We start from the raw sequence: 13,141 nt of genomic DNA, 5'->3' as shown, positions 1-13,141 counted from the left end.
GCGTGTGCATGTGCATCAGTGATCATACTACAAATTGCACATCCAACTGCAGTTACTGACATGCAGACTGAGGGTGATGTTATGGTCTAACGTTTCGTTGGTGTCTCAGCGCTCAACAGGAGACATGCCTGCACTTTTGTGTTCAGTTCAAATTGTACTCTATGTGCACGCTGGTCCAAAGCACATGTGCACAAAGCGCACATGCAGCTGAACACAGAGAGAACAAAGATGAGAAGCTGCCTTCTATCTTTGAGGCATCTTCAAATGGTTTCAGATTTTGGACATTTTAAATAAATGTGTAAACAATACATTAAATTAAATTACATTGTTTCGAAATCAAGAATATGTTGGTGGAGGATTTGTGGTGATACACAAGAGTTTGTTTATTATCTAATTTTCAAATGATCACTTAATCATATCTCTTCCATTTTTAAATATTTCTTTCTGACATTTTCGTTTAACAAATATAACGTCACATATATTTCCATGTAGGCCTGCTGCGGTTTTATTTTGCAGAAACAAATGCGCATATGCTATGTCTGTTCCTTTTCAGAATATGCATTTTAAGAACAATACATGCGTTACATAAGGTATGTTGTCAAATGGCTCCAAGCTTTTCCACACTTGGCACAGTCGTTGTACTCAATCCAAAAGTATCTTGGTGAGGCATTGCTGAATGTACCTTGAGGTCATTTGATACACACATGGGCGATGATCCAAGATTATAATTGATGAACAAAAGCAGCTCTGGGCAGCAGTTGTGATTTCAAAACTTTAATTTGACAAGTTTCTTCAACATTTCTGCATTGCATTAACCATGTCTTCAAGACAGGTCTCACACATAGTTAGTTATTCCTGTATTCCTACAGTCATTGGCTTAAACGATGAGAATCACAGCCTAACAATTATATCAGACGAGTCTTCAAGTGTTTAACATTAACTACTGATTCGAGGAGTAAAGAGCAAAAAAATATAGATTGTAACTTATATGACAAGGAAACTGAAACTCTTTATTTTACATGACATGTTACTACGAGTCAACACATTTACTGACCATGAACTGATCGTCCAGACTCTTTTCAAGGAATTCTGTCCCTCACATAATGTCCTGTGTATGTCTTGTTATTTTGCAGCTTAAATGGTGTTGTCCTATTTAGTTATGTCCATATAATCATCTATAGATGTAATATCACACACACACCAATTTGGTCCGATGGCAGTCTCGCAGCTATGGTTCAAAGTAATTCAAAGGAGAAAGATATCACCGTACCACTGTAACAGAAGGTGTTGGTTAGTGGGACAAGGTCAAAAGGTCATCTTACAGTTTGTTTGCCCGCGGTGTTCGTGTTCGTAGGTGTATTAAGCTGACTGCATGAATGGCACCCTGTTTTGAAACCCCTAAACAAGAATCACAATGACTCATCCCAGTCCAACTCAACCCAGTCGACGTCTAACTGTGAACTTGATCCGTAAATGTTCTTCTTAAAGTGCCGTGTTTTCACTTACACTCCCAAATGTTTCTATTTGTTAACCGAAACACATCTTACATAACAATAAGTACAGATGGAACATAAAAATAAATAAAAATATAATACATAAGAAAATAAATGTCAAGCAAGACATTGGTACATCAACTACATGACTGATGTTACCATGGCGTCAGCCTCCGAGCCACCATCCATGACAAACACACCGCCTCTGTAATTCAATTCAAAACGGGTTCATGATGGGAGTGCACATGTGGGTCCGCCCAAGCTGAGCATGTCCGTGACTTATGAATCCATCATGCATTCATGGTTATCATGGTCGGTGTGGTGGACAGCAGCGATGCTGGGGCGACTCTGCTTCTCTGCTTCTCACCAATCTATTATGCATCCCGTCATCTCCATTGACATGACTCTCATGGCTGTGGATGCTGCTACTGCTGCATCCTCGCGTGTGTTTGTCCTGCCTTTCTGTGAGATCGCAAATTAATATGTAATGTGAGGAGAAGGGTGGGTGGACTGTGTGGGTGTGAGGGGAAGAGGCGTGCACCTGTGCATGAATATTTAATAGTGGAGGAAAGTTGAACATTTTGAAAGGTGGGGGATGTGTGTATCTTTATCTGTGTGTGTGTGTCTATGTGGGAGTGCTTCCGCTTTAAAATCCTGAAATCATAGCAGGGGGAAACAATGCTAATTGTTGTATCACCTCGTGCTCTCTATCTACTATGTCTCTGCTAAGCTCTCGTTGGCAGCAATGCGGACTGACGGACACGACTCTATCGGCCCACCGCCGCATCCAGGCCCCCCGTTTGTTCACCTTTTCAATAGCCGTCTGTCTCATCTGGTTTATTGATCATCCCCTGACAGAGACGGGGCCCGAGGCCTTTAGTGGACCGGATAAAAATGTCAGTGAGACATGTGCCCTTCCTATTAGGTCAAGTCTGCTCTCACGTGTGTTCTAGTCCGAGTTTGGTCGGCTTTTGAGGAATCAATAACGAATGGCCCCCACTTTGGGTATGTATGCTATGGGAATGTGTCCATGAAAAGCAGTTGTGTACACACACGCGCACACACACACACACGCGCGCGCACACAAGCACACTAACACTTCTACAAACTCACGTCTAACAGATTGTTTGTTTGCTGTTTGTTCTAGTCTTATTTTGATTCCTGCGGCCGTCGTCAGCAGTTATCCAATCAGAGATAGGATCGTCTGGGTCAGAGTGCGTGTCTGTAATCCCAACTAGGGGTTTGAACAGGGAAACAGGGCCCCATGGCGGCTAAGCTACTTCTGAAGACGGATGTATGGGATATTTTGCGCTGTCTTTCTGCCTACTTGAATAATTCCATCGCTGTGCTCAGTAGTTATTCATTGAGCCCTCCTTAAACCTTCCATGGACCAAGGAAAGAGCAGCAGCACCCGCTGATGTAAAATGACCTTTCGAAAAGCCACAAAAATGAACTCAAACATACGCGCACACACACACACACACACACACACACACTCGCACACACACACCAATATATATATCTATGTATCTATATATCTATCTTTCTTCCTTCCTTGATGTTATCACTTCATTTGGGCGGCTGTCAGGTGTCTGATTTCCTGCTCAGCGGCTGGATGTTCTGAACCTTAGACAGAGTGACCGGAACCTTCCCGTCCCCAGGGGTTGGAGATCTTGTGATGGGATTACCTGTCATGGCAACAAGGAGGAAAACACACAGCGACATTAGCCAGAGAAATAAGGGTTTGCGGAACGTTCCTTAGTTTGTTGTTCACAAATGTTTGAATCGAAATCGGATTTCATTACGTTTACGTTTGTTTTTGATTCATGTGGAAAAAGCCACATGTGGCTTTAAAATTACCAACACATGTTTTTAATGTTGTTATCCTCAAGCATAAATCATATTTTGGCCAAATTGTGATATCTTACCTAACTCTACTCTCCTAATGCGGCCGAATCCCAGTGACTCATTGGTTCATAACCTTAGCAAATCAGAGTGGGTTTTACATTCCATAATCACTATCTGCCTAAGTCATCTAACCTTAAAATATGGCAATTATGCTATGAGGCATATGAACGATGTGTAATAGTCCATGTTCATTCTTCTTTATCATGACAATGAAGAATCATGCATCTAATCCTGAAGAATTAAGGAAGACGTTTAGCAGAACTGTATACATCACAACAATCCTTGCATTGCATTAGTATCCTGAACCTAGCATGAGTGAAGCAAAGCTGCAACAAACGACAGAAAAGGCCAACAACAACCACATCTAATGCTTGCTAGCATACCAACAGTCCCCAGCCTCTCTTTAAACTTGTGCTGGAGGTACAGCTCTTCTTTGGAGTAGCTCTTGGCGAACGCAGACAGCAGGAACCCGACGGCCATGGAGGTTCCCCCCACGCAGAACAGCACAGCTCCAGTCAGCTTGCAAACATCCAGAGCCCGGTTGAAACTCACTGCATGGCTGGGGGAGTAGAAAAGAAAGCAAAATAAAGAAATATATAGTTTTGATTGTAATATCAATATATTTTTGGGTGTATCGTAACATTTATGATTGTGTCGTGTACTTTATATTTAATACTTTATGTATACTAAATATGACCATATATTACCCAGGGTTGTTGATGGTATATGCACGTAAGTTAACATATGCCAATCACAAACTTGTTCACTGATAGCCACATCCCCCCGTAGTCATTAAAGCTGATCACACACGCCTGCAAGGTTTCTCAACACTAAACACTCAACATGCACTTTCTGCAATGATGTCTGGAGCTATTGAAGAGTAGGTAATGTCACGATTCCTGCAAGGCAATTGAGGGATGTTTTGTCAAAGATTTGGGATGTTAAGTCAAATTTCTGTATTGTTTAGTAATTTTTGCCCTGATTTGTTTGTATGATTATGTATGTTTATATAAAGTTTGTCAAGGATAATGTTTGTTTGGTTGTTTAAATTTAATTGCATTTCATTGTAGTTCAATTTGAGAACAAATGACTTGAATGCCACTGTTGAGAGTCTTGGAATATTCTGTTTGGTTGTGGTGTTTTGGAAATGTATTTGTAGAGCTATTTGGGTCTGTCCTAGATTACTTGTGTTTTACTTACTGGAGTTTCTTGGAGTGTTTTTTGGTGTTTGGGAAAAAATTCCAACTGTAGCACAGTTGGAAGTCAAAAGTTATGTCTGAATAAATGGCATATTTAAAACACCATTGGACAGTTTAAAAAGTGTTGTTTATCCTTTGTCATAGAATGTATGTATGAATATTTGTTTAAAGGTCCCATGGCATGCCACCAGGTGCGATGTGATTAGCCATTACAAGCCGTTTTGGAAATCTTCCCCTTCTGACATCACAGGTGGGCGTGTCCACCTAGATGTGGGCTGGATAGATCAGTCTTCCAGCCTACCCAGTGGACTGTAGCAAATGTTGCACATCTATCCAGCACAGATCTAGGTGGACACGCTCACCTGTGATGTCATAAGGGGCAGATTTCCAAAACGGCTTATAACGACTAATCACGCCACACCTGGTGGCATGTTAAGAAACGTAGAATAAACAGGCAATAGATAGGGGATGCATTAGTGCACCTTACTGCAAACATGGCCGATCTCTGGGTCACAAATGGGGCTGGTAATAATGTACCAGGTGGTGTGGCTGCCTACCCAGCATGTGTCGTTATGCAAGCCATGTGCACTGCAAGAATGGCTTTTGGGCAATAATTCGCATAACTGACATTGGGCAAGGCAAGAGCTTAAATGTGACATATTATGCCACCAGCTGTGAGGGTGATTAGCCGATTACAAGCCGTTTTTATTAGCCGATTACACTAGTGATGTCAGATGAGTGATGCCTCATCTGACATCACTAGTGAGCGTGTCCATCTAGAAGGATAGATGAGCAGCGTTTGCTATAGACCGCTGGGTAGGCTGGTAGAATGATCTTTCCAACAGACATCTAGGTGGGCACGCCCACTTGTGATGTCAGAAAAGTCAGATTTTCAAAACACCTTGTAATGGCTAATCACGCTCACCCCTGGTGGAATAAAATGTCACCTTTTAAGTTACATTTGCTGTGGTTGACATGTAGAACATAGGCCATTTGCTTTTGGTGAAAGGGTTCTTGATTTCCACCTGTAGTGACTACTACTTTTGTGAGCTGAATTCCCAGGACCTTTCATGAGTTGGGATGGGGGGATTAAGGATGCTTTCCCATATGACCTAGTTGATTATAATTTTTTAATTGGTCTGATCCTGTCGTGTCCATCTGGTGTTTGCTCTTTCAGGTATGCATCCTAGCAGGAAGTGGACTTGCAGGGCTGAGGGGGGGGGAGGTCTCAAAGGTATATTCAAAGTGTTTTTGGTTGAGCTGTAAAAGTCGTAGACAGGCAACCCTAAACCCTAAAAGCAACCATTTGCTTCAGGTAGGTTGTGTGATATCTGCCTGTCCTGTCCTAACTGGTTTGCCAATAGGCAGAGGGAGATGGGATCTTTTGCTGAGATGGTTCAACTGTGCTCAAGTCTTTTTCAGATCATTGGTTTGAATCCCTAGCTGATGCTCTTATCTGTTTTGTATTTCAGGATTCCACCAGTAAGTTACCGATGACATGTTCTCATTTCAACATTCACACACTGTTCAGTCCACTAACTCAAAGACACGATGAATTACTTATAACATGCATACATGTATGTCCTTGCTTGTATTTTATTTGTGGCTGTGAATATAATAAATAACCTTTGAAACTCTATTTCTTTGTAAACATACTTATTTTGTTCCCTAACCTGAGCCAGTTCCTAACAGTTGGCAGTAGAAACACTCAGCTTTGAATAATGTTAAGATGCAAGCTGTACTGTTTTCTATGTGGTTTTGACTTTTATGTAGTTTGTTATTGGGTCCTGAAGTCATAATGTGTGCACAGTTCACCAAGTCCTATGTTACTATAGAAGCAGTAGTAGTGTGATATGAGCAAGGTTTTGTTTTGAATGTGTTTGTGGTGTTGCTGGGAAACAGCTTTATGGCAAATGACCCAAACTGTGGTCCCCTTCCTCCACAGCCCAGAATAGTACACCCAAAATTGATGTTCTCGAAAAACATAGTTGGCTTTTTTGAAGACATATTTATTGCTGTTTGTAGCATACTATCGAATTGTAGCCTATTTTTATTACTCTAAACATTATTTTCCTGGCAGCCTACCTTAATACGCAAGGTGCTGTGGGTAAGATTTAGGAGCTATTTGAGCGTTATTTGTTAGAAATGGCATTGCCAAGCTTCAGCTATTGGTGAGTAAAAGCTATAGTGAGAATGTTTGTTGACTGAGCTTGTAAAGACATAAATAACAATTCTGCCCCTGCCCAAATGTTGCTTGCCACTAATTGATATTGAATTCCACTTAATCTGTAAAGTATATATATCCGCCATTACCTACACTGCAGCTTACCTTTGAAACTCTATTTCTTTGTAAACATACTTATTTTGTTCCCTAACCTGAGCCAGTTCCTAACAGTTGGCAGTAGAAACACTCAGCTTTGAATAATGTTAAGATGCAAGCTGTACTGTTTTCTATGTGGTTTTGACTTTTATGTAGTTTGTTATTGGGTCCTGAAGTCATAATGTGTGCACAGTTCACCAAGTCCTATGTTACTATAGAAGCAGTAGTAGTGTGATATGAGCAAGGTTTTGTTTTGAATGTGTTTGTGGTGTTGCTGGGAAACAGCTTTATGGCAAATGACCCAAACTGTGGTCCCCTTCCTCCACAGCCCAGAATAGTACACCCAAAATTGATGTTCTCGAAAAACATAGTTGGCTTTTTTGAAGACATATTTATTGCTGTTTGTAGCATACTATCGAATTGTAGCCTATTTTTATTACTCTAAACATTATTTTCCTGGCAGCCTACCTTAATACGCAAGGTGCTGTGGGTAAGATTTAGGAGCTATTTGAGCGTTATTTGTTAGAAATGGCATTGCCAAGCTTCAGCTATTGGTGAGTAAAAGCTACAGTGAGAATGTTTGTTGACTGAGCTTGTAAAGACATAAATAACAATTCTGCCCCTGCCCAAATGTTGCTTGCCACTAATTGATATTGAATTCCACTTAATCTGTAAAGTATATATATCCGCCATTACCTACACTGCATCTAATTTAATTACTTGTACTGTTCCAGCTTTGTACTGGTTGCCAAAATGCCTTTCCTTGTACAATCAATGTAATGTCATTGCGTATTTGAGGCTTTCGTAGTTTACCTTAATATCTATTTTCAGGTTGGCAAACAACAGTATAGAATCCTGAACGACCCGAGATACTAGTAAACCAAACAGGATCTGGCGTTGAGTGAGTATAACGGACCCAGTTCTCTCTACGATACCTGTCGACAAAGAGGAGGTCATCTGCCCCGAAGGCCTCGATGCGGGCTGGCGTTGCGTAGCCCACCAGGAGAGCTATGAGTCCTGCTAACATGATCAGGGTTCCGAACGTGAGACAGACCTAAAGGGAGAGAAACGGGAGTGGGCGTGAACCAGGCTAGTCTCACAAATGTTATAATGAATGTTGGGATTGCTGTTAATATCAAACCGAAATGGTCAGAATTCCAAATGGCACAGGAGCTGTTTCTGAGAGCCCTTCACCAGGGCAGACATGAGGCCGAACTCTCACCTTCCAGAGAACAGAGCTCCACCGACTAGGCGATCTCTGAATCTGAAAATCTTCATCACGTTCCCAGACCGTGGCGGTGCATTCCTCGTAAAACTGGAGTGTGCAGGAGAAAGTGATTTAGGTCATTGCCATATTCAACACATGTTTATGTCATTGCTAACCAGAAAGGTTTGACTTTCTATTTCTCCGATTGGATTTATAGTTCTGCCTGTAAGCACTTTGTTAGTTTGTTATGAAAGACCTCGTAAATGTGCCCAAAGGCGGATGCATGCGTTTGAATGGAGAATTGTGTGTCCATTATGGAAATAGTGAAATACACAATATTTCTACTGACTGAAATCCATGTGATGAGTCACCCTTCAGCGGTCCTCTGTTCACATTTGTTTATGCAAGTAATCTTTGTGTCTGTAGGCGTGCAGGCATTGTGTGCGTGCATGAATGTGCATGCATGAGCACGTCCTTGAATGCATGAATGAACGTGTGTGCATGAATGTACATGCGTGTATGTGCACGTGCGTGTCTACCTGGTGTAGGTATGAGCGAACTCCGTACTGCTGGCAGTTGACCCCGGCCTGGGCTTGCTCAGTGTATTCCGACCCACAGATCTCAGGACAAGAAGTCATCCTTCCCTTCTGTCTGCACACACACACACCCACATGTACACACACGCAGCAAAATACACAATGTTTGACTGGTGTAGAGTACAGTAAAGACCTTAAGGAAGATATAGCCAAACATGGATCAATATCTGTGGCACATTGCCTTCCATGTACCCAAAATGTTTTTCCTCTCTCCATCTCCTTCTGTTTCTATGTCTCTCTTTCTCCGTCTGATCAATCTGTCAATTATATATTCTGTTTATATTTTCTCTCCATCTCAATCTCCCTTATGCCCATTTATCTCTCTCTGTGTCTCCCACACTCTTCCCCAGCAGCATAATTCACACATGAACAAGCACACGATTTACAACCACGAGCACAATGTTTTAACGCATGCATATAGAATGCAGAGTTGCACCACTCCTTAGGTGGGGACCCATCTGCAATAAAATGGACCCCCATTTATTCAAAAAAGACATTGCATAACACAATAATTAACATAATATTGATTGGAATAGGTAGTATTGATTGTATGAATGTATCTGTAGTTACAAATATGTTAGCATTGATGAGCAGCAATTATGTTTAATGAACTGAAAACTTTAGAAATTTAAAGTTGACCTGAAAACAACAAAAGGTTAAGCCTCAGTTACTTTGTATAGGCTGTTCGATAAAGACCCAAATAGCTTTTACCAGACAATGATTCTTTGGGATTTGTTACAAGGTTTTGTACTTTCTGCCATATCCTTCGGGATCCTGGTATTTTACAGCTCATTGCATTTCCTATTACTGCTCTCTCAGTTCTGCTCCCGGTGAATCTCAATTTCCTTTGGTTGCCACAGCTGCGTTCGGCTGTTATTAAAACACACACACACACACCCAGACAGACACGCGTGCGCATACACTACAACACACACAAACAACTCTGCAGAAACTCAGTTGGTTGCTAGAGTGTCTGTGCTAATGCAAAGATACATTAGAGGTCAAAGAGAGAGACTGCTCCTCAACCCTAAGATAGTTTAGCAGCGTCTGTAATGCCAACAGTGATATTCAGCTGTGATGGCATACCACACGCACACACACACACACACACACACATACACATACACATACACACACACACACACACACACACACACACACACACACACACACACACACACACACACTACCCTGTTAGTGTGGAAGTGTTTTTTAAATGCATCATAGCCATTACATTCTACAAGCATATAATGGTGTTACATTGGTTGAACAGCGTATGCCGGAAGCATCCCTTATTCATCTCAGGGTGTGAGAAATAACTGACCGGTTGCCATTGGTTACTGCAAGAGAATAGAAAATTTGTATATCAGTAACTTGTGTGAAGAGTATGAACTGGTTCTCTCCCATGGGGCTATACTCCGTCAATGAAGCCCTACTACCAGTAGGCCTACGCTAATAATGTGAAAGCCTTTTCTGCATTATGTTGACACATGGACATTTGTTAGTAGTTAAACGTAGTTAAATGTATATTTTGCGAGAAGTCATAAGAAAGATGTATCGATACTTGCATACGTAGGCTATTATAAGTATTATATTGAATCACAAAAAGGCTGGTGCATTTTACTCAGCAGGAAATCTCTTGATACCCTATTTCAGTGCTGCGATGAACTAAACGTTATCTGAAATCAGCCATCCTTTAATCTTTTAAATCTTTTGGATAAGATTGATGGATTCATCAATGTAAAAACACGTTTGTGTGACGGTTGGGATGTTATATTCTATGTTTAGAACATGGAGCTATCCATGGTGCTGAAATGTCCTCTGAAGAAAGCCTCAAAACACAGACGTCATGCGTGACGCCTCGTGAACACAGAGCCCATGTCCTCCCAACCCCCTTGGGGCGCGAATAGACACACGCACGGTTTATGTTTTGCATTTCGCTTCTAAACATGACGCATTAAAAACGAATCGAGGTTATACAGTTTTACAAATCGATCGAAAAGGGAAACAAATCACAAAGCGTGCGTTTTAAGAGGTCATCCAATGCAAAGTAGGCCTAATACAGTTAGGAACGCCACAAAACAAGCAGTGCATATGCAAGAGGCTATCGACGCCCAGAAGAGAATATCTATTTAAACTTAATAATCGCATGATCATATTTCCTCCGCTGTTTATTTATTTCCTGCGCGTATTTCACTTCCACAGTTTGACATCGTCAGAAGAGTGGTTACGATTCATAGAAGAAAGCAATGCAATGTCCTCTTTTAAATGCGAGGTAAAGACGCAACTTAATCGTGTAAGATATAACGAATGAATCATGCTGATCGCAATAAAACAATACTCTTCTACCTGTCATTACCGGCTGGGAGAGTGATCACTCGCTGCTGTTCCGTTAGCCAGGTCCCATCACTCTCTACACTATGGACCACCTATCTGTCTGTCGCTCTCTCGCTCGCTCGCTCCCCCTCCCTCCCTCTGCTTCCTCTCTGTGCGATGTGATTCACATTTCCGATTGTTTAATGCGCATGCGCTCCCGTAACGGTAATTAGGATGAAAACCTCAAGGACCGGTTTTTCATGTGTGGCATACAAGGTAATCAAATTAAGAGCAAATGATTAGTTTAAATAAATGCTTAATAAAAAAAATGGCATTTAAAGGTTAATAAAAATCGGAGACAATAACAACCTGATCCTAATAGGCCTACATACACATATAGGCTACAATATATACAAATGATGCAGGCACACACATATTAATTCATTCAAATATACAGACATACATTAAGACACATATTTTATCTTTCTGGCTTTAACTAAGTAATACTATATGTTCATACATACATACATACATGCATACAGACAGTATCAAATTTGCTGATGGGTTGGGATTTTGTTCATGTCTGTGTGCTTTTTGAGATGCTGTTTCTTCAGCATATGCTTCGTTGGTCACTGGAGTTGTTCCCCTGTATGCCTGGATTAAGAATGAATAAAATGTATTCCTTCAGACAGACAGACAGACAGACAGACAGACATACATTGATTACAGGCCGCATGTCTGACTCCAGCCCGGTTCATCTGAGAAGAGCGTGTGCTTATATGAAGCTGATTGGATAAACAGTCTGCGGTGAGCAGTTACTAATCCTATTACTGATACTTTAATGTAATTGGCTCATCGTTACAAATAACATTGGCTCAATGTTTATGCCTGATACATAAGAATGATATGACGGAGACAATAGCTGGTCAATTATTTCTACAACAAACAACTCTACAAGACCCTAACATGGCTGGTGTTGAGAGAGAGAGAGAGCGAGAGAGAGAGCGAGAGCGAGAGCGAGAGAGAGAGAGAGAGAGAGAGAGAGAGAGAGAGAGAGAGAGAGAGAGAGAACCTCGTATTCTACAGTACGCAGCATCCGGTCACATTCCAAGACGGTCTATTTTTAGAGCTGATATTGACGTCTACAGTGTGAAGACGCGCGTTAGTCACCGACTGGCCGTTCCTGCGGAGGGTGAATCATCCTCCCGTACCGACTCCAGCTGTAACTTTACCCTCGTTAAACAGACGTTGTAATGGAGGACTCTTTAGGGCAGAGCAGAACCTTCTAGACTGTGGATGGAAAGTTAGATCAGCTAGAGAAAGTGTGTTTGTGTGTGTGTGTGTGTGTGTGTGTGTATGTGTGTGTGTGTGTGTGTGTGTGTGTGTGTGTGTGTGTGTGTGTGTGTGTGTGTGTGTGTGTGTGTGTGTGTGTGTGTGTGTGTGTAGAGTGAGTTTTTGTGTTTGTGTGTGAGTGTGCGATCGTCTTTGCGTGATGTATTGACATTGCAAAGGTTTTGATTCATTAGTATACCATTGTAGCCTGTGTGGCACTAAAACAAAAAAAACACATTGTTACGAAATGTGTGCTCTTGTTTTGAAGGGCTTTTGTTATAAAGCATGCTGGGACACCTGCCTGCGTGACCTTGTCTGTGAGCTGAGTCACAACAACATTAACTCAAGGGGGGTGTTAAAGTTAGGTTCAAAGTTTGTTATTTGTCCTCCTCCATCAACTTTTCACTATAATTTATTGCTATAATAAAAGGCTGTTTAAAAACGTCTATATTTACTTCCAGGATTGTCTGGGGAGTGGCAGTGCCATTGCAGCAGTTTGATTTACATCTACAAAGTCCATCCGGGTGTCAACATGGTTTTATTCACCATAGTATATCGTGCCTGAGGGTATTTTGTAAGTTTTGCGTCAGAACAACCAGGATGGAGACACTGAATATTATGCCAATCTCAGTTCAACACCGTTTGTCCCAGTTGTTGCTCGTAACACTGATTATCGTAAATACTCCTTCTATGCTACAGGGGGGCACAGTAGTAGACTTGTCTTAACTAGTTGTAGATGTAATACTCTTCTAATTGGAGATATCCCACCT

At 41.4% G+C, this 13,141-nt stretch overlaps 1 protein-coding gene across 7 annotated transcripts; it reads right to left on the bottom strand.

Annotated features, from left to right (window-relative positions):
* Nucleotides 1-758: 758 nt before the first annotated feature.
* On the bottom strand, nt 759-11,227 carry nrsn1 (neurensin 1). 7 transcript variants are annotated; one of them, XM_030371349.1, is made up of 7 exons: nt 11,073-11,223; nt 9,984-10,063; nt 8,667-8,778; nt 8,143-8,235; nt 7,856-7,974; nt 3,785-3,960; nt 759-3,181 (listed from the first exon to the last, which is right to left on the bottom strand). In XM_030371349.1, the coding sequence occupies exons 2-7, from the start codon at nt 10,010-10,012 to the stop codon at nt 3,078-3,080; spliced, it is 633 nt and encodes a 210-aa protein (XP_030227209.1). In that variant the 5' UTR covers nt 10,013-10,063; nt 11,073-11,223; the 3' UTR covers nt 759-3,077. The 7 variants fall into 7 exon arrangements, with proteins under 7 accessions (XP_030227209.1, XP_030227210.1, XP_030227211.1 ...); XM_030371350.1 differs by having other exon boundaries at nt 11,083-11,223; XM_030371351.1 differs by lacking the exon at nt 9,984-10,063 and having other exon boundaries at nt 11,073-11,227.
* Nucleotides 11,228-13,141: the final 1,914 nt, after the last annotated feature.

This window comes from Gadus morhua, chromosome 11, assembly GCF_902167405.1.
Source record: "Gadus morhua chromosome 11, gadMor3.0, whole genome shotgun sequence".
NCBI classification, from domain to species: Eukaryota; Metazoa; Chordata; class Actinopteri; order Gadiformes; family Gadidae; genus Gadus; species Gadus morhua.
Note: the sequence above shows the minus strand (reverse complement) of the source record. Positions and strands in the feature narration are given on the sequence as shown.